Source organism: Phalaenopsis equestris, unplaced genomic scaffold (assembly GCF_001263595.1).
Source record: "Phalaenopsis equestris unplaced genomic scaffold, ASM126359v1 Scaffold000036, whole genome shotgun sequence".
NCBI lineage: Eukaryota > Viridiplantae > Streptophyta > Magnoliopsida > Asparagales > Orchidaceae > Phalaenopsis > Phalaenopsis equestris.
The window spans coordinates 3993914-4014996 of record NW_018164478.1 but is presented as its reverse complement, the minus strand read 5'-3'; the positions used below and the strand labels follow the sequence as shown (position 1 = coordinate 4014996).

The 21083-nt window shown below is 35.2% G+C and overlaps 2 protein-coding genes across 2 annotated transcripts; one reads left to right on the top strand and one right to left on the bottom strand.

Moving 5' to 3' along the window:
- Nucleotides 1-3458: 3458 nt before the first annotated feature.
- LOC110018969 lies at nucleotides 3459-10796 on the top strand. The gene is made up of 5 exons (XM_020716463.1): nucleotides 3459-3840; nucleotides 3924-4020; nucleotides 4094-4231; nucleotides 6293-6386; nucleotides 10387-10796. Exons 1-5 carry the CDS (start codon nucleotides 3761-3763, stop codon nucleotides 10653-10655), a joined length of 678 nt encoding a protein of 225 aa, XP_020572122.1. The 5' UTR covers nucleotides 3459-3760; the 3' UTR covers nucleotides 10656-10796.
- A 7386-nt stretch (nucleotides 10797-18182) lies between these two features.
- Nucleotides 18183-20706, bottom strand: LOC110018867 (scarecrow-like protein 28). Its single transcript, XM_020716330.1, has 3 exons — nucleotides 19987-20706; nucleotides 19680-19709; nucleotides 18183-19590 (listed from the first exon to the last, which is right to left on the bottom strand). Exons 1-3 carry the CDS (start codon nucleotides 20083-20085, stop codon nucleotides 18304-18306), a joined length of 1416 nt encoding a protein of 471 aa, XP_020571989.1. The 5' UTR covers nucleotides 20086-20706; the 3' UTR covers nucleotides 18183-18303.
- Nucleotides 20707-21083: the final 377 nt, after the last annotated feature.

Below are 21083 nucleotides of genomic sequence, written 5' to 3'. Positions count from 1 at the left end.
ATCAAATTCACGTGTTGAAGTGGTTGTATATGTTTCTTTTGAAATGCAAATCAGGCTCCTTTATGCAAGGGCAATTACTAGATAAAATTATCATTAATAGTGAGGACATGTTATTGTGTTAGTAAAAAAGCTTCACGACATTTAAGACCCATTTTTTTCACTCAAACATAAAAAATGTGTGTCATGTTCCCATTGTTTAACACCCACATCATAGTATTTTCATCAAGACACTGAGGAGGGCATCGTATGACATGAAATGTATCTCATTTATTATTTTATTATTATTTTTCTTTTTTGTATAAAATGAGAGAATTTATCTCTCCTTCTCCCTCTATAATCTTATAACTAAGGGGGCTTTCGAGGGATTTGACTTTTTCAGCTCAATGTAGATAACAATTGAATACATTTTTTAAGTTTCTCTCTCAATACTAGTATCCGTGATATAAGGTCTTTATCGGATTGTACACACTCACAAATAATACAAAACCTTACGTCTCAGAAGGATTCAACATCTTAAAAAGTCTGGGAGCGTGAAGTTCATGCATGAACTCTACAAGAGATCATTTTCACCTGAAGTAGGATCAAAGAGAACAATAGATTTCACCGTGAATTTGTGCTTTGAGTGAGTTAAAGGAGCGGATGATGACGACTACAAAAGAAGTAAGAGGAGCGTCTGGATCTCATACTTGAACTGAATCAAGGGGCACACACTAAAACGTCAGGATTGGAGGCTTGCAGACAAGGTCCACTAAGGATATATCCTCCAGGGGTAGGTCCATCAAGGATAGATCCACCAAGGCAAGAACTGTCGAGACAAGATTCAACAGAGCTAGTACTAGCTGCTACGGATTTTATTATGAACTGGACTGAGAATAAATCTTGGTCCAATCTTGGAATGAGAGAGGTTACATGCAGACGATCATGATTATTCAAGACAAAAAGGATCTGTTATGGCCTCAACTAGAGATGAAAGAAGAAGAAGAAGAATTCTCTCGACTACTCTAACGACAATGTCACAAGAGGAAGAAAAGACAATGGTTAGAGGAGAGTGAATTTTCAGGAGGAATTGCGGAAGTTGAGGCACAGAGGAAGTTTTAGATTCCTTCTTTGGAATCTTACAAGAGAAAATCTCATCCCAATGATCACCTAGTTTCATTTGAGTCAGCCATATGCCTACTCTGAATAAACGATGTTTTAAAATATTGTTTTCTCTTCATGATATTAAAGGAATTAGCTCTAAGTTTGTTCAACAACCCATCAGGAGTTGTCACCTCTTTCCGAGAGTTCAAACAAATGTTTGTGACTCAGTTTGCTAGCACGTAAAAGCAATGAAAGAACTGCCAATTGTTTCTGAAGACCCATTTGAAACTTGCCCAGAGTCTCCGAGGCTTCATCAATCATTTTCAAGGAAAGATACCAGTTGTTTAGCATCTTGAACATGTCTTTGCTCTTGTAAATTTGGCTGAATGACTCCATATAGGATAAATATGGTACGCACTTTGCACGTGGAAACCAAAGATGTTGACTAATTTATTAGCGCTCGCAAATAACCACATCCCTACCAAAGAGTACAATTCTCTCCCTGTACCATCTCAGGTACTGGAGCCTAGGAAGAAATTTAAGAGTCAATCTCACGATGATCGTCAAAATTCAATTAACCACTTTATGAAGAAATCTTGTAGTGCTCTCAATAAACTTACCCTTCATGAGCGAAGCAACATGATGCCAGTCATAAGAAGACAAGAGACAATAAGCTTATCCTCCTTTCGTTGAAGTCAAACCATTGAGTGTTTCCATTGCCGAAAGTGGTGGATGCCACCCAACATAATGATTGCTTCAGAAAACAGTTCCTTTTAAAAGTAGGTATGCAAGCTTGTTATCCAAACTTATAATGTGCGTACCGCTGAGATCGTAGTCATGGCAATGAGGAGTGTCAATATCTTCATTATTTGATTGATGGGCTAATTAAGGCAGGGAAACTACAATAATTTATGGTCTAAGAAGCCCATACTCAACAAAATGGTAAGGAACTTATCTATGACAATAACAATGAGTGTGCTCCAACGAAGCTAGTCCACATCGTTGGAATTGTATCAACCATCTTTGGAGGAGACAGACATGAGGCTTCACGAAGGTCAAACACGAAGAGGTTAAAGGACTAGGGAGGTCTGTTGAACTACTCTGGCTAGCATGCTATACAAATCCATCTTCTTCTTAATATTCTTAGATGTTGATCAACCTGTTAGCAGTAATCCTCTCAACAATGTCATCGTAATCACAACATTTATCAATGATTATCAAAATCAATTTCATCCTGATGGACACTAATAGTCCCATAAATTTCCTATTAAAATGATCACTTGAAAATACGAGAATGCTTTTTGGTTTCTCCAAACAACGCAAAGAGGCGAGCAGGGTAATCCCCCTTCCATCACTTGGGAAGAAGGAGAACATCCATACACGACGATAACTGATATATCGTCGTAGAGCCCCCAATTTGTAGAATGACATCATTGGCAAGCCGGTGTTGAACAGTTTCAAGGCAGTAACATCCACCTACCACATCATCGCCAATTTTCCAACTAGCAAACATCTCATCACCACTCGATAGATCTTGTCCAATCTCAACTTGCTACTCGAGTGCCATAAATAATGTATTGAAATATCTTTTGCTCAATAATAACAAAGAAAATGGTCTTGAAACCGCCAAGCTCCCAGAGGCGGTGCATTTTTCCGACGAACAAACAGAAAGAACCTTATTAATCATCACTAATTTTAGTGAAGATCTCAAGAATTTGCTCATCACTTTTCTAAAGAGTCGTCGTGATGTCCTCGCTTAGACCCCTTTGATGAAATGTCAAGAGTTAGCATTGAGATCATTTGTCATTGTTCGAATATGAAGCACAAAGCTCAACCACTTAAGCAAAAATCCAGGTCGTAGCCACTACAACCTGGCTCTACTAATTGAACAGTAGGTTGCAAAGTTAATGGGTTATGGTTTCACATGAGAAGTGCAGTATCCAGACTAGCTTGTCAACGTGGTGATGATAAATAAAGTGAAGGACAAATGGAGATTGTGTATCAACTTCACTAACAGAAATGTCTTTTGCCCACAGAATAGTCACCCATTGTCATGAATTGATGCGTTGGTTGATTTGACAACAGAGTATTCATTCATGAACTTCCTAGACTTTTTCTTTAGATATCATCAAAATGAGAATACTATTACAATGTAATACTCTTTGATTTGAAAAATGTTTGGGTAACCTATTAAAGTTTGCTTGCGAGATATGTAAATGCACAAGGATGGTGCGCCATGCATGCAAATGCTCCTTTTTATTTATGAATTTCTCCTTGGTAGAGTGCTTATTATCATTACTATTATTTATGTACCATATTTATCTCAAAATAAAGTTAATGTTTAAAAAACAAATTTTTACAAGGTTTACTAGGATTTTTACACTGGGTTTGCGTTACCAGGCAGCTTTATCAGTGCTGAAAGCCTTGTCGTCCACTACCTCCAACTACTTCAGCAGGAGAGATTATCCGGTGACCGCGTACAACAGCCGGCGTCGCTATAACTCGCCGACGAGCTCCGCTTCCGTGCGCGTCGTCTGGTTCAAGCCCCTATTTACCGCCGCACTTCTCTCTGTTTCTTCTTCAAAAACATTGAGCTGCGTTCTCGTTCCGGCTTGTGACTCATTGACGAAGCTTCAAACCCTACAGGGGGGACGGTAGAGAAGAGCGAGCCCAAGCAGGGATGGGATTTTTAGCGCTTGATATATTTGGGTCGGCCCCATCGAAGCAGGAAGCCGTGGATGCAGTCCACGACCTTCAGATGTGAGCTTTTTATTTGTAATACAGATGCAGCCATGATTTCATTATACTTAGTTGGTAATCTTTGATTCCTTGTTTTAATTCAGGATACCATTGCCGCAGACTATCTCCCGCTTTGCTGGAGATGAAGCGAACTTCTTTTCAGAAGGTGCAATTGTTCGAAGGCCCTTGCTGCACGAACAGGTGAAGAAAAAATGTATACGTGGGTTAGATCTTCGAAGCTGCAATTGATCGAACACCTTTGCTGCATGAACAGGTGAAGATAAAATCTTTATCCGGGTTAGAACGAAGTCGGCCTGGACAACAGATTTACAAATCGAGCTCAGTACTTTCTCAGACTCAACATAAAATTCTAAATGCGCTGCATCTCCTTTTGGTAAATTCATCTGTTAAGGTATATTATAGTCATATGCTGGTTTTTTACTGCACATTTCACTTTCGATATATACATCATCGTTTTCTTTTTGTGTTTCTTTATAGAACAATCAGAAAGTTCTACGTTGCTTGAAAATTCTATTTGGGATTGTTTAATGTAGCAGTCAAATTAAACTAGGAGGATAAAAAAAACCTGTAGCAGACACAAATGTGATATGGAGATAACATTGCAACCACAAGAGCACTACTATTTTTTCTGGTTTGGTAAATTTTAGCTTACATGAAAGGGGGGAATAAGCATACATTTTCTTAACTGTCTAAGGGTGTGTTTGAGGCAGCTACAACTATTTGAAGAAATAGTTATGAAATTATTGTAGAAGAAATTATTTTTTAAAAAGCTACAGTTATCATTACAAGTTTATTTTATTTTCAAAAAGTCTGATGCTGTCTTTCTGGCAGCCGCAACACTTTAACAACTCAAGTTGAAAATTTTTTTTTACCACATAAACCTCTAAAAAGCAGCAAAAAAACAGTTCCCCAAATATAACCGTGGTGGCGGTCTGAAAATCAAAGCAGAGAGAAAGCTGTCATAAACATATCCTAAATTTTGAGTACAAATTATGAGAATTGCGGAATTGATAAAATCCTAAACTAATAAGGAAGTGTGGAGAAGTCCTAACTATCAATAACACTTTGTCTACCAAGATCCTTCTTGAGAGCTTGAATTCACCAAAATGGGAACGTACGGTTAGAGAACAATGTTATATTTGTCAATTACAATAATATAAAATAATCACCCAAACATTAAGGAGTCACTTAACCATAAACTATCTAATATATTATTCAAATCAATTAGTAAAGACAATATACTTGCAACAATCATTTCAATTAAAAAAAAACCTAACACAAGATAAGATAATGTTAAGATAATTATTTTAACTTGTTTCCCTTTTTCTATAAGTATATTCTCTCTTGGCAACCATTTTAAAATAGATGGCTTTTTTTTTTTTTCCTGAAATAAGCAGTTATGCAATATATTAAGCTTTAACTTAGTGAATAATCATAGTTCTAATGTATGGTAAATTTCTATGCAAATGCTCTAATATGAATGCTGAAAAAAAACAATGATTAACATTGTTATTTCATTTCTTACAACTTTTAAACATTAAATATATTTTTTAATTAGAACCTTTTAAATATTTTCATTTGCATTTCATTTGGGTAGTCATCTGAGGAGTATCATTTCAAAATTTGTACCTATTAGGTTACAAACTTTTTATTTCATTTTTCAAGCCTTTTTCATTTTTCATTTTCATTCACAGGTATAATTATGTCCTGTAATAATCTGAAGAAATCAAATTTGGTTCTGATTAGATTTCAAAGTTTTATTTATATTAAAAGAAATATATTTAGTACAAACATAAATGTAATAACCCAACTTAATCACAAAACTTGCTTGGTTATTTCTTCTTTGTCATAACACCTTATATATCATTAAGTGTATGATTAATGCTTACTTATATATATTCAATCACTCAACTCTCTTTTCATGTGTCTTTCTCTCATCATATTTATTGCTCTCTTACATCAATTAACATTTCACATCTCATATACTGATTTTTTTATCATGCCCAATCTCAAATTATAATTACTAAATTTTCATATATGCACTATCTTCAAATAAGTAACTTTTAATATTATTATTAAATTTAATTTGAAATTAATCTACATTATTATCATTGACTTAGAATTTAATCTAATATTATTATTACTTAATAAGCAATATAATGTTTTACAAACCACATGAATTAATGTTTTGAAACTCTCCAATGAATAAAATTCTGATTTTATTTCAAACCTTATATTTCATTTCCTTCTTCACCTTCTATCTCTTCCGAATTTTATTTCTTAATCAATTTATAAAAAAAATTCTGCATTATTTAATAAAAGCTAATATTAATACTTAATAAATTTTATACTAAATTAACTATTAGCTCAAATTTAAAGCTGGAACTTTGTTTGGTTATCGGGCTACACATTTTGTATGGATCTTATTTACTGATCTTTGAAAACAATTCAGGACATGGTGGTTTCATTGTCAACTGACAAAGCTGTCTGGAATGCTGTCATGAAGAATGAGATGGTTCGAGAATTCAAGAAAACATATCATGTGGGTACGTAATTGTAATAATTTAGTTAAATTTTGTAAAAATTTTGATGATACACCGTAACAATTTATCAAATGTTTGTTTCTTCCAACTCTTTGCAAGGCCTCATGATTTTCTCTCTCAGGAGTCTTCCATGTGAAAATTTTTAAAGTTTATTGAGATTAATTTTCATCATGGCAGCTTGAATTTTCTTACTCAATAAGTACTATTTCCTGAATTCATCTGCAATCTAAATAATGCTTAATGTGTTGTATTTATGGTTTATATGTAATCAGGGGTAATTTGCCGCAATCGTTCTCTATAAAAGGGACTTAGGGTTCATGAGAGGATAACATGGTGATGAGCGTGAGTTATAACCCTTAGTTTTTTTCTCTTTCCATTGGGTGCTAGTGAAATTTCTCTTCCCATGGACGTAGGCGATTCAACTTAAATTCGAACCACTTAAATCTTTTGTGTTTGATTGTTGTTGTATAAATTTTTTTGTTTCGGCATAACAATTTATATCAGAGCTTCGAGTTCGTGATCGGAGTGCGGTTTGGCCTTAGACAATAGCAAATCCAGCTTGTGTTGTCATAATTTTTTGCAGCAGGTGATTAGATGTGCTTTGCAAGCATATTTAGAGGTTCAGCGCAGACCGATGGCTTGGACGTGAAGATTCGGTGCGCGGCTCAAGGACTTCGGCGGCTATGGCAGGAAGGAAATTTCATGGAACAGCATGTAACAGTGAAACAATTGAAAAATGAAAGCTTCGCTTATGCACAGTGGGATTTCGGGAATAGTAAAAAAAAAGGTAAAAAGGAAAGTACTTTTGGATGTTTTTAATAAGGAAAGTTGCTTGCGTGGGTTCGTGAAGGAAAACGATTTCCAAATATTCTTTTAAAATTGCTGGAGGGATATTTGGGAAAGCAAAAAAAAAAGTTTTTTAATGAATTTTTTTCTTAAAGAAAGAAAAAAAGGAAAGAAAATAAAAAAAAAGAATTTTATTTTTTGTGACATTTTTATTTTTTGAGGTGAATCATTTTTGTTGTTTGTTTTTCCTTTTTTTTTTCAAGTATTATGTTAGGAGAATTTTTTTTTGGGAAAAAGATTCTGACAACAAGAATAATGAATGATGACATGATGACAGGCTCTTCAACGTCCACTATGGCGGTGAAAAAGTTGATTCATCAGGTAGTTATACATTCCATAAAAATTGATGTGACGAAATTTGACGGGAAAGAAAACTTTGACATATTGCAATATAAAGTAATAGATGCGCTGTGTTATAGAGACTTCTGTACGGAAATTGTGGATAATACTGGAGAACAAATATCTCACGAACAATGTAGAAAACCGTCTCCATATAAAACATAAACTTTACGGATTTCAGACTAGACGTGGGGTTACTATTGTTGATCACTTAATAACTTCACAAAGCTGTTAGCAGATTGTTAAACTTTGACGAGAAGGTTGAAAATAAAGTTAAGACGCTCCTTTTGTTGAATTCGCTTCCAAATGAGTAGGACAACTTCACTATAATACATATTCATGAGAATAAGGTCTTGAATTATGATGAAGTGACTACAAAGTTATTAAATCATGAGTTCCGCCAAAGGAACAATGAGTTTGCAAGGATGGAGACAGTTAAGAAGCTTACACTCCAACATGTCAGATCTGAGAAGAGGAAGAAGAATTTGACAAATAAAGGTGGCAGTGACGACATTTCTCAAAAGCGAGTTAAATCGCGTGGGGCAGTCTTGGAAAAAATCAGCTTACTTTCTGCTTAGAGACTGGTCATTGGATGAAAGATTGTTCGTAGCTGAAGTAGAGAGAAAAAAAGTTGTATACTCACACCTATTTCATTGTGAAAAGATGTGAAAAGGTTGATTCAAATGTATCGTTATCTGTAGTTATAGGTGCTACCTATCAGATTTATTCTCATCGAGGGTAGTTTTGTACGCACAATAAACTTGATAGCAGTGCAGTAACTCTGGATAAAGATCAAGCTTGTCGTTCTATTGGTGTAGGGAGTATATTTATCATGATGCTTGATGGTATTGTGAGGAAATTGAACAAGTTCCATTTACTGGCGAGGGAGCTTTATTTTTTCTAGAACTGGACCGAATTGAACAAGTTCCATATACTGGCGAGGGAGCTTTATTTTTTCTAGAACTGGAAACAGTAGAGTTGCCATCAAAGGAACCACTGTCATTTCTTATATGAGAATGTCATGTTAAAAAAAAATTAAAGGATGATTTACATACATACCACTCAATTCCTTTGTATCTACACACATCTAACACCTAAACTTTAATTTTTACATACATACCACCTTACCTATGCATGAGAACCTATATTTCACTTTTTTAAAGTTAAACAATGAAATTTTTTAGGTAATATGAAAGATTTGAATGTTAAGTGTTAGATATATAAATAAAAAGGAATTGGGTCGTATGTAAATCAAGAGCACATACTCTTTGATCAGAAGAACTTGCAAAAAGAATTACTCTAGGAATTTGCCAAAGAGAACTCTAACTTTAACATAACATTTATCCGAATTCGTTTAAACATCAACCAACCAAATTTCTTCGCTTCTTAGCATTCCAATGTAAAATTTTCTATATCTCTCAACGATTATCATTCCCTTATAGCACTGAATCTTAACCCAAATCTATAAATAAAGAGATAGGATGAGCTTGACGTTCATCATCAAATCAATCTTTCTACTTTTTGATTCTGAAACCTTATTAGCTTTTCTTTCTCATGGGTGGAACCATCTTATAGCTCTCAAATATTGAAAAATTATTACATACATTCACTGCACGCAGAAATACGTACGGTGAACCAATCAAAAACCCGATTTATTACTATTATTATTATTTAAAATTTCTGATTGGACACGGGACGCAATTTGCGTCCGGTGTCTGCACGGAATGAGCGCTCCAAATATTTTATTACCTTATATTCTGAAACCTTATTAGCTTTTCTTTCTCATGGGCGGAACCATCTTATAGCTCTCAAATATTAAAAAATTATTACATACGTTTACTGCACGCAGAAATACGCACGGTGAACCAATCAAAACACCCCCCTACAAAAATTGTATGTCAGTGGGCCCCGATTTATTACTATTATTATTATTTAAAATTTCTAATTGGACACATCCGGCTTCCGCACGGAATGAGCGCTCCAAATATTTTATTACCTTATAAAAATATTAAGTTTGAGTTTGCACACCCTCAATTTATGATTCTGTCTAATTCTTATAAAAAAAATATGCCCAACTTAACCATTTATCTATATATTTTTCTTAAATTTTACATTCTTGTATATTTATATTTTCATTTCATAAATATGATTATATTGTCTGACTAGTTATTGTTTTTTAGACATTCAACCGGATGTTCAAATATCAACCGAAACCGATACTCTTATCTATTAGGGGTGTGAGATTACTTGTAGATATTGAACAATCAGAGCAACAAACAGTAAACGATGTTGTGGAATCCCAAACACCTGTGTCTATTAAAATCATTGATGATGAGGGGGATCTGATATATATTTTTTTATGCAGATGATTATGTGATAAAAATATTTGATGAAAAAATAACTCTTAGTATCGTATCATAACATTTAAGTTGGCATTAGAGATGATTTTGTATTCATTTTATTATTATTTTTTTATTATTTAATATATTATTTAATGCTTAAAATTTCGCCCACCCTATGGGTCTGTTTGGGATCAATCTTATTTTGTTTTTTATTTTTTCAGTTGTTTCTTAAAACATGTTTGGTTGGTGTGCTTTTACATATTTCTATTTTTTTCCTAAAAATAAATTAACATATTTTTGAACACTCAAAACAATATTCAGGTGTTTTGATTATTCCTAAAAACAACTATATCTTAATCAAACATATCAAATATATTTTCTTTGTGATCAAAACATAAACAAAACAAAATAAAAATAAAGAATCCGTTCTTTCTTTCTCTTCCAATAAGCTAACTCTGAATCACTCACTCATCCAGACAAGTACTTGAAACATGTGGAATATGCTTCAGATGCAAACCCTGACATTACTGCCCAGATTTTAAGCTGGCTTTTCGGGATTGCCAAAGCAGCAGTGATGAAATTTATGGACGATATCTTCAATCTTGTGAGCAAACTCTTCGATCAACAGACGAAAGAAAACACCATGGAAACTGTAAGTGATTTGGTGAGTTCTTCCTTCATGCTCTCTGTTCTGGTCTTCATTATCGTCATATTAAAGCGCAGCTGGAGTTCTATTGATTCATAATGCTTCTTTGGTGTTCATCTAAACTTTCTGTAAAATCTTACTGCAGTGCTGTAAAACAGACTTTGATTTTCTTTTGCATATTTGAACTGTAATTTGAAGATTTGTAACTGTAAATTACTAATTTTATCATCCTTTTTATTTGATAGTCTTTTATCCTTATGCATATTTACATACATGCCAATCATATTCTGTTTATTTACATATCAGTCACCAAAGCTTCAATTTTTTTACATGCCTCATGCTGTCTATGCATGAAAATGTGTATTTTAGACGTGATGTGAAATATTTGGGCAGTATAAATGTAAAGGTGAAGTTTTGGTGTATGATATGTAAATACATAGGAATTAGTTGGTATGTTTGTGAAGGCCACTTGGTTATTTAAAGGAGGCAAAAATTAAGTTTTTATTATTAAAAATGTCATATAAAATGGCTTGATGATGTTTATTTATATTATATAACAACAACAAAGCCTTAATCCCACTATGTGGGGGATTAATAACTTAATATTTAAGCTAATCGGTATTTAACTATTTATCATGCATTTTTTAAATTATTTATTCTCGTCTTAATTATTCTAGGGTTTTCCCCCTTTTTTAAATCTAGGAGATAAAAAGATATTATATATCATTTTCAAAGCATTCTATAATGCAAATACTTAATTTGAGGATAAGGTTCTATAATTTTATTTAATCCAATTAATATAAACAGATTTTGCTTATTAATTTAAATATTTAATAAAGAACTAAATCATTTTTTTTAAAGAACTCATATAATATAAACCTTTGCTTTTCATCAATTTATTATTAAATCATAATATAAAATATTAAAATAAAACAATAAAATTATTAACTAAAAAGTAATAAAAAAATCATAATTTCCCTTTTGTTTATTTGCATTATGAACCATAAATTTGCTTGAGATCGGCTTGAGATCGGCTCGATTTATTTGCTTACTTAAAAAAAATTATACATGTATATAGTGCTAAATAAAATTGAATGTTACAACTCATGATCCAATTTCGAGCTAGAGCAGGTCCAAATAACTCAATTTGGCCCAACTATTTTAACTTTCGAGCTTGATAGAGCTAATTTGGGACATGAACGTATCTAAATAATTGAATTTGAGCCAATTTATTTCAACTTTGAGTCAAAATGAGCTTGAGACAATTCAAAAGTGAGTTGACTCAAAATAAAATATAATAAATCACGAGCCCGTTTCAAATAACACTCAATTCATTTGACTTTTCGAGTAGAACTCGGCACAAAATTAAATCGATAACTGTCCTAACTACTGAAAAATTATTACATTTTCATAAGATATGTGCTGATAGGTATATATTTGATATTATTTTGACATTGTTGATGATAAATATTATCAAAATACCACCAATCATTCCAGACTTAGGGTCCGTTTGGGGCAGTTTGTGTGTTTCAAGATAAGTTGCTTATCTTGAAACGCGGCCCGCGGGCCCGCCGCAGGGGGCGAACTGTCGAACCGCGGCCTGCGTTTAGTGTAAAAACCCAAACACAATTTCGTATAAGCTGATGAAACACGCGAACCAAACAATACGACCCGCTCTTATAAGCTGCCCGAAACTAACCTTAATAATAACTCCTAACTACTCCTCATCCATACATGAACAGCCCAAAACAAGCCATTAAACCCATGCCTGCTTTCCCCATCCGTCCATCAATAACGCCCGTCGTCCCCATAAAAGACTCCGGCGGCGCCGTCAGTTCCATTCCAAATAACGCCGTCTTTTCCTCCCCCTGTTCCATCTCCGACACCCACCACCGCTGAGGTCACGCCGTCGTTGAACACGGCGGTCCCCATGAGATCGGAGGGCCGGTCGCGACTTGGCGGACGGATGCACAACACGCCTAGACACTCAATAGATTGGGTGGATCCAATTATTTTTTAAAACTATATCTTCTTAACGGCTTTGGCGGACGGATGCACAACACGCCTAGACGACTATTCAATAGATTGGGTGGAGCCAATTATTTTTTAAAACTATATCTTCTTAACGGCTATATCAAAATAGAATTGGTGAAAGAGATGAATTGAAAGCTAAGTTCAAGACATGAGAAGGCCTATATGAATGTCAAGAGTCATGTCATTTGGCTTATGTAATGCACGAAGCACATTCATCAGACTAATATTTTTTGTGTGGTATATTTTAATGATATTATTCTGTATAGCCTTCTTTGGATCCTCATTGCACCACTTAAAATTGATTTTAATGACTCTATGCGATCACAAGCTTTTTCAGAATCTTTCCAAGTGTGAGTTTGCGATGGAAGAGATGCCGTTTTTGGGTTTTGTTGTGTCCAAACAGGGCATGGCATTAAAATTGATCTGAGAAAGGTGGAGGTTTTCAATTCATGACCAACACCAACAAATTTTACTGAAACATGAAGTTTTCATGGACTCGCTAATTTCTATCATATTCATTCGAAATTTCAGCGTCATTGTGGCTTTGATTACAGACTGTTTGAAGCATAAATTATTTTTCTTTGGTGATGAACATTAGTCAAGCTTTGCTGCCATTAAATATCACCTAAGTTTTGCATCAGTTCTAGCGATGTGACTTTGATAAACCTTCCCAAGTGGAAATAGATGCTCCTGCTATAGGAATAGGAGGAGTTCTATCTCAGAAAAATCGATCTATCGAATTTTTCAGCGAGAAACTTAGTGCTCCGGGACAAAAGTGGTCTACATACGAACATGAATTGAATGATGTGGTTCTGGCACTCAAACAATGGGAGCATTATTTAATTTCACAGAAGTTTATGCTTCTTAGCAATCGTAAATTATTTCAATTTTTTCAAACACAAGAATTTAAATCGAATGCACATAAGATGGATTGTATTTCTCCAAAAAATTAGTTTTGTACAAAAGCACAAAAATCCAGCTATAGCAATCAAGTTGCGGACAGTCTAAGCCTAAGAACAACAACAAGAACAGCAATAACAAGCTTTTTATCACAATAAATGAGGTCGGCTACATGAATTCTTTTTCTCCATTGTGTCCTATTGAGTGTCATATTTTCATTTAATTCTAATAAATTAAGATCATTTTTTATACAATATGCCCAAGTTATTCTAGTCTACATCTGTCTTTCCTAACATAAGTCAAATCTAAAACATCTACTCTCCTAACCGTATCATCAAATGGTCGATGTTTAATGTGACCAAACCAGCAAAGGCAACGCTCTCTAATTTTGACTGCCCTGGAGCTCTGGAGCTACACTAACCCTATCACATATATATTCATATCGTATTTTGTCTCTAAGTTTAAAGCCCCTCTAAGCGTAAAGCCACAAATCGACTTAAGCATTCTATCTCGACAGCACTTAACTTAGTTTCATGCTTGTCTTTTAGAGGCCAACATTTTGCGCGATAGAGCATTGCAGGTCTCTCCACCATCTTATAAGATTTTCCTTTCAGTGTAAGCGGTAATTTTCTATCACATAATAGACCGAAAGCATTCCTCTACTTCAATCAACCAACTTGAATTCTACTAATATCATCCTCATCTATATCACCATCACCTTGAACAATAGACCCGATATATCTAAAGCGTTTACACCTTTTAATAATTTGATTGCCCATAATTACAACTTTGTCACTAGAGCTACAACTACTAAAATAACATCACTCTAAGATGAAGAGCGAGTCTTCTAGTTGCTATCCAATCCATAATCACGAACATGGAAACACTTTGCGAGCAATATGCAGATGAAGATGATTTTTTAATTCCATGGTCACAGTGCATTGATCACAAATCAACTGGTAATTATTCCATTCAACGAGGATTCCTCTTCAAAGTCGGTCAGCTTTGTATTCCAAATACATCCCTTCAGCATTAGCTCATTCAAGAAATGCATAATGTTGGGTTGGCCGCTCATGTGGGAAGATACAAGACGCTAGCTCTCCTTCAAGCTAGATTCTTTGGCCCTGATTTCATCGAGATATTTGTTGCTTTGTTGAGAAATGCAAGTCTGCCAAACATTTAAGGGTGTCAATTAGAACACTGGCCTATATACTCCATTACAGGTTCGGGATTCAATTTGGGAAGATTTTAGTTTAGACTTTGTTTTGTGACTTCCAAAAATCAAAAGAGAACTTGATTCTATTATGGTGGTGGTTGATAGGTTTTAAAAAATGACTCGCTTTATCGCCTGCAAGAAAATATTTGATGCAATAAATGTCGCAAATCTTTTCTTTAAGGAAATAGTTCGTCTACATGGCATTCTAAGAAGCATCACTTCGGATTGTGATGTCCAATTTTTTAATTGTTTCTGGCGTGAATTGTGGAAGCAACTACAAACTGAACTTAAATTTAGTTCAGCCTATCATCCACAATATGATGGACAAATTGAAGTGGTAACCACTCGTTAGATAATATAATTTAAAGTCTTGCAGGTGAACATCCAAAGTAATGGGATGATGTCTTGGGTTAGGTGGAATATAATTTTAATTCTATGACAAATAAAACTACAAGAAAGACACCTTTCAGTATTGTGTATTCTAAAGAACCAAATCATATAGTTGATGTAGCTGTAATTCTTAAAATGAAAAGTTCTCAAGAGATGAAAATGGCGAGTGACTGATGAAATGTTATGCAATGTGAAACATAAATTATCAAGATCATTGAGAAGTACAAGCAACAAGCCGATGAACATCAAAGAAGAAAGGTTTTTAATGTTGGGGATCTTGTGATGATTCAACTCCGTAAGGAACGATGCCCTAAAACCATGAAAATTTGGGTCATTTCCTAGTGAAATAAAGTTTAATAATGATAATGAGTATGTGGTGACACTTCCTTGTGATTTGAATATCTATTCCACTTTCAATGTAGCTGATCTATATGAGTATCATCCACCGGATGATAGATGTTTGCAAGTTACCGAACTTTGGTCGAGTTCTTCTGAACCAAAGGGGAACTAATGCAATCAAATACTCTTATAAGCAACAGTTGCTATATCTAATACTTCCTTGCCAGTATTAATTTTAAACCTTTATTCGTATTATATGTATATACGGTAGTGCTGATTGTAGAGGCTCCTATATATATATATATATACTTTCATAATCATTATGAAGCGAAAAGGTGCCTGTCAAAATGATTACATCATATATATCTTTCATATATACATATATATGTGTGTATATATATATGATGTAATCATTGTTGTAATCATTTTGACAGACACCTTTTTGCTCATAATGATTATGAAAGTATAGCTCCTTTTTCTCTATTGTCTGTTTACTCGTTTTTCTGTTTTGCTTCATAATGATTATGAAAGTATAGCTTTTTTTTCTCTATTGTCTGTTTACTCGTTTTTCTGTTTTGCGACAGTGCCAAAGTGGTTGCGACAGTGCAAATGTGTGTACGTGCGTGTTTATATAGGACTTATTACAATTAAAACCTATATGAAACCTTAGAGACATATCAAAGAACAAGACATAGTGGGTAGTGGTTTTGGTAGATAATAAAACCATCCACAACTTCATCCTTACTCAAGAAGTGAAATAATTGGGGCTTGAGAAGGTTGACACGAGCAATTTTGTAGTCGTTATATGGATGAGATGGGTGGAGAAGAACATGAGGGTTTGTAAATGAGTGATTGTAATACTACAAGGTATTTAGGTGATGGAGAATTTTCTTTCCTTGAATTTAGGGAATATTGACGTAATATTGGGTATGGAATGGTTGTAGTCCTTAGGGGAGACTAAGATGAATTGAAAACTCCTAGCAATGGAGTTTTAGACGGGAGACAAGATGGTGTGATTTCACAGTGACCTTAGTTCTTCAAGACCATAAGGACACTCAAAACCATTATTAGGATAATACATGACATAGGGTTGGGATACTTGATTGAGCTGCATTGCATGAAAAAGACACATGATACGAAATTGACAGAGAGTCTTGCACCAATCTAATAGTTCCTATAATAATTTGTAGAAGTTTTTCAGTTGCCACGTGAATTGCAGTATTGAAGGGAACACGAGCATGTAATAACCTTGGGATCGAGGTTTTCTCCCATCAATGTACACTCATATCTCTACCCCAGGTTCATAAGGAAGAGATCAAGATATTGACACAAGAATTATTGGAGTTTGAAAGCATACAACTTAGTGTGAGCCCTTCTCTAACCTAGTCTAGTTGTTGAAGAAAAAAGATAGGGGATGGTGTATTTGTGTGGATAATCTGGCAGTGAATAAAGAAATAGTGCCTGAAAAATTTTCCACCCGAATGATCGATGAGCTACTAGAGCTATTTGGGGCTGCAGTATTTTCCAAGATTGACTTGAAGTCAGTATACCATCATATTCAAATGCGGCCGACGGATGTATACAAAACTATATTTCAAACTCATGAGGCCACTACAAATTTCTGGTTAAATTGAAATGATTACCAAGTTATGACGTCATGTGGGAGCTCTATAATTTGATCCAACAACAGTTTCCTCCCTTTTCCCTTGAGGACAAGGTGACTTTTTGAAAGGGGAGTACTATTAGATCGGTGTCAACGGCGCCATCCACCTTATATTCCATTAAGTCGCCAACATGCCCACCAAAAAAATTAAAGACTTATGTTAGGACGAAGACTAAAAGGGCAATTTAGTCATTCATTGGTTATTATTGTGGAGTATAAATATGGTTTAATATGTTTAGAGTTATGTCATGTGTGATTGTTGTCTTGAATCTCAGAGAACTGAAGAGAGAAATATATTATTGGAGATATGTATACCTCTCAAATTGTAAGTGTTTATCTTTTATATATTCGAGATTGTATCATTTTAACCTGATATCGGCGCATAGATTCAAAAACTTAATGGAATATCTTATTAAACTTGTTAGAACAATTGAACTACATAGAAAATTAATATTTTGACTTTTTGAGGTGTTTTGCAAAATACTTTTTTTGAAGTAGACATTGCCCCTATCATAAATTGCCATATCAGTTCACCCAACGTACAACAAAGCGCCAAAATTCTCACATATGTAAAAATGAGGTAAATTTGATTTGTTAAATAGGTAACAAGTCACAGTTTTTGATATTCTAGCAGTCCTAGCTATTGCCTTCTCAACACTCATAATCACTGATATGCAATTATTATTTGATAATAATCAACATAGACAAAATAATTTCAAGTTCATCAAACTCACAAGATGCTCCTACCAAATTCAATAATCTAATATTAAAAGCCTGTCTCAATTAATATTAAGAAAGCCAAAATATACAGCTCCAATCAAATCCTAATTATTCAAAAAAAAAAATCTCAATTATCACTTTCAGAGAACTGAAGCACGAGAAACAAACTTTCATTGCATCAGCATTCAGTACAATGATGTTGAATGACTATAAAAACTCTAGGGTAAGAAATGACATTATTAACATCAAATCAGTGATATGTTCTCTTAATAAATTAATCAAAGAATGATATCAATCTTATTCCACTTTCTTTCTTTGCCTATTACAAGTATTCATCAAAGAATAAAAGAAGTATCGACTGTAAGAAAGAAATCTCAACTTTCTTCCTGTAAGAAATCTCAGCATTAAGAGGAGCAAAAGAATCCAAGCAGAATATTGAGAAGATGATGAAACTTAATCAAACCATGTTAGTTTTGGAACCCCAATCAATCTGGCTGAGGGACAGCCGAGCTTCCAGCAACGTCCATGGGAGCCCAGGCAGATACAGTATAAAGCTGCTGCTCTTGCCATTTTAGACAAAGAGCTTCTCCATCTGCTTCCTTCCTCTCCACAGAAAAGTTAGAATCTGAGTACATCCTCAATATTACTTGGCTTTGAATCTTCTCCCTATCTCCAATACCCACATTATCAAATCCACAATCCTTCATCTTCCTACTCCATTTGCTGAAACTCTCATGTCTTTCAGTCCCTTCTCGAGCGATAATACTCCTTATCTTTCTGGCAAACATCTTCTCAATCTTCAATCTCTCCGAGCTATCCTCCGGTAGACTAACATTCAAGGCATCAAAGACTGCAGCGTAGTAATTCAAAGAGTTTGCAAACCTCACCTCCAGTTGATGGTGGTTGTGATCAGCTTCTTCTTCTGCAACCAAAACTATTGCAGGATTTGTGCTCCTAACCACACACATTAGATCCCTTAGAGATCCCCCTGTGTCATCATAGAGCATCTTGTGCAGCTGAAGAACACAATTTACAGCCAAGCATTCCCCCTCCTTTACATGAAGCATCCAAAGCCTTACATCCTCCAATTGGTCCACAACGGCATGAAACTGAAAAGGAAGATTCAAAGAATCAGCAAGCCCGGCTAGCCTCGCTCCTGTGCTTTGTATCTCAGGCTTTGATTCTCCAATCCCTGTGATCCTCACATGTTTTGGTGGATTGGGCCTGGAAGCCAAGCTCTGAAAAAGACTTGGCCATTGAAGTCCTTGTTTGATGTCCAAATCAATGATGTGCACTCTATCCTTCCCTTCAAAAGCTCTCATCAATCTCTCATTTAGAGTGAAATGGATGAATTTTGGAATCGGGGTGGCTTGGTCGAGGAGTCTGAGAGCAGTGGCTTCATCATCATCGATTGGCTCCGTTATATCGCGTGGCGGATTGATGGAGAAAATATGAGGCCAGAGCTTTACTGCAGTTATTGCTAAACCTTCAGTGAAATAAGCTGCAAGTCGGTGAACTGTAGTTCCAGTTGGAGACGCCATTTCTCCGAGTCTAGATAGGAAGTAGTTTATAGAAGCATGATCACCTGTACTAATTGCTTCAGCGCAATGTGTCAGAAAGTTCACAAGCTCAAGGCTTTGGTCCTCCGTTTGGCTGTTTTCTCTCTGGCTGCTCAGCCCAATAATCTCACGCCATGACTGGTTCTCGGAGGAATCATTATAAGGCTTATTCTTGACATTAGGCACTTCAATTTTGTCCAAGTCCTTCGCAGTCTGGAAGAGAATTTAGAAGCATTGGCTGTTTAGATGGAAATAGAAGGTCTTCACAGCATGAGGAAGCCAATAAGGTTCAGTGATCTCACTCCATTGTTGCACCTTTGCTGCTGCTTGGCCTACAATAATACTAACAACATTTTAGTTTGAAAGAATAATCAATCCTTCTTTTATTGTCATTCTGTCAAATCTTATTGCAGCAATCAGTATGGATTGAAAAAAAAGTTAAAATTCATAAATTTGACACAAAGATGATGCTGCTAAGGCACAAGTGAGTGTGAAGTTTAGAAAAACAGAGAATATACTTGCAGGTGTATCAAGCCCAACTTTGTTTATATAAACTATATATATATATAAAAAATATCTAAAAAACTATCGATATATAAAAAGAATTACCTCGAAATGTAGCATTACTTCAGCTCTAAACGCACCTAAGCTTTTCTGAATTCTCCTGTCACTCGAACAGAGGTTCCGTTGATCAAGCTTTTCCACCATTTTCAGTCTCTGCAACCTTCGAACATAAATGCCGCAAAGGAAAAGAACCGAAGAAAGCAAGGAAAAAAAAATCAGATTTTTATCCAAGTTTGAAGCTTAGGCGCTCCAATTTCTTCTTCATCTACAGCAAAATAGAGGAAACTAAAAGTTGGAAATGTGAAGGGAGAAGGAGAGGTTTTATCAGTTCGTCTTCCTCCTCTGTCAGCTCCATGGAAAAAATGCCGCAAAGTATAAGCAAAGTAAAGCTTCGTTCCGTAATGTCCGGCTGCTTCGTGTTCACCGTCTGATGAGGACCATGGGGCGGGGAAGCTCTTTCTGGTGACCGTTGGAAGCTCGCTTCATTTTGACCGTTAACGACAAGCCGGTGAACGGATCTCAGGCGGTACCCCTCTCTACGAAGCTTCGCGTTCCCTTTTCTCTCTCGCACGTGCTCGGCATGTGACCCTTTGTTACCGTTAGGGCTCCCCCCATTTACAGTAACGGTTCTTAAATCCACTGTTCCTTCCATAACACCGAACAGCCTCGACTCTCAATGATCGGATGGTTTTATTACCGATCTTGTGTGTGATTGGCTGCAGCATGTGTTTCCTGATATAATTGGACAATAATGATCATGCTTTCCCCCCCTAGAGATATGATTTATATTATTAATCATGAACGGAACTCATCCTTCACTTTTCTGTTGGTTTCCGAATAATAGAAAATAGTGCATAGATTTTCTATTGTTTTTTCCTGAAATAATAATTGTTGTACACTAATTGTTAGGCATGATGAGGGGAATCTTGTAAGTGCATTCATAATCCTTCGATTTAAATCATGGCTTAATTTATACTAACAATATAGATTATTTGACTTACAAAAACTAGTTGGCTTAATTTGAGAAGGCGTTTAAGTTCTGTTCTCTTGCTTTGAATGCTCGACGTGCAGATTTATTTTCGTTTGGTAAAACAGCTTCTTCCGATAGTTCCGGAAATTATTTTACCCGAACATCAACTTTT

Excerpts from the sequence above, each read along its gene's own strand:
- LOC110018969 (XM_020716463.1), top strand. The coding sequence starts at position 3,761 with ATGGGATTTTTAGCGCTTGATATATTTGGGTCGGCCCCATCGAAGCAG. Across the intron at positions 3,841-3,923 it reads GCAGTCCACGACCTTCAGAT|GATACCATTGCCGCAGACTA; the intron begins GTGAGCTTTTTA and ends GTTTTAATTCAG. Across the intron at positions 6,387-10,386 it reads CAAGAAAACATATCATGTGG|ACAAGTACTTGAAACATGTG; the intron begins GTACGTAATTGT and ends TCACTCATCCAG.
- LOC110018867 (XM_020716330.1), bottom strand. The coding sequence starts at position 20,085 with ATGGTGGAAAAGCTTGATCAACGGAACCTCTGTTCGAGTGACAGGAGA. Across the intron at positions 19,710-19,986 it reads AAGTAATGCTACATTTCGAG|GCCAAGCAGCAGCAAAGGTG; the intron begins GTAATTCTTTTT and ends GTATTATTGTAG. Across the intron at positions 19,591-19,679 it reads AGCAAAGGTGCAACAATGGA|ACTGCGAAGGACTTGGACAA; the intron begins GTGAGATCACTG and ends ATTCTCTTCCAG.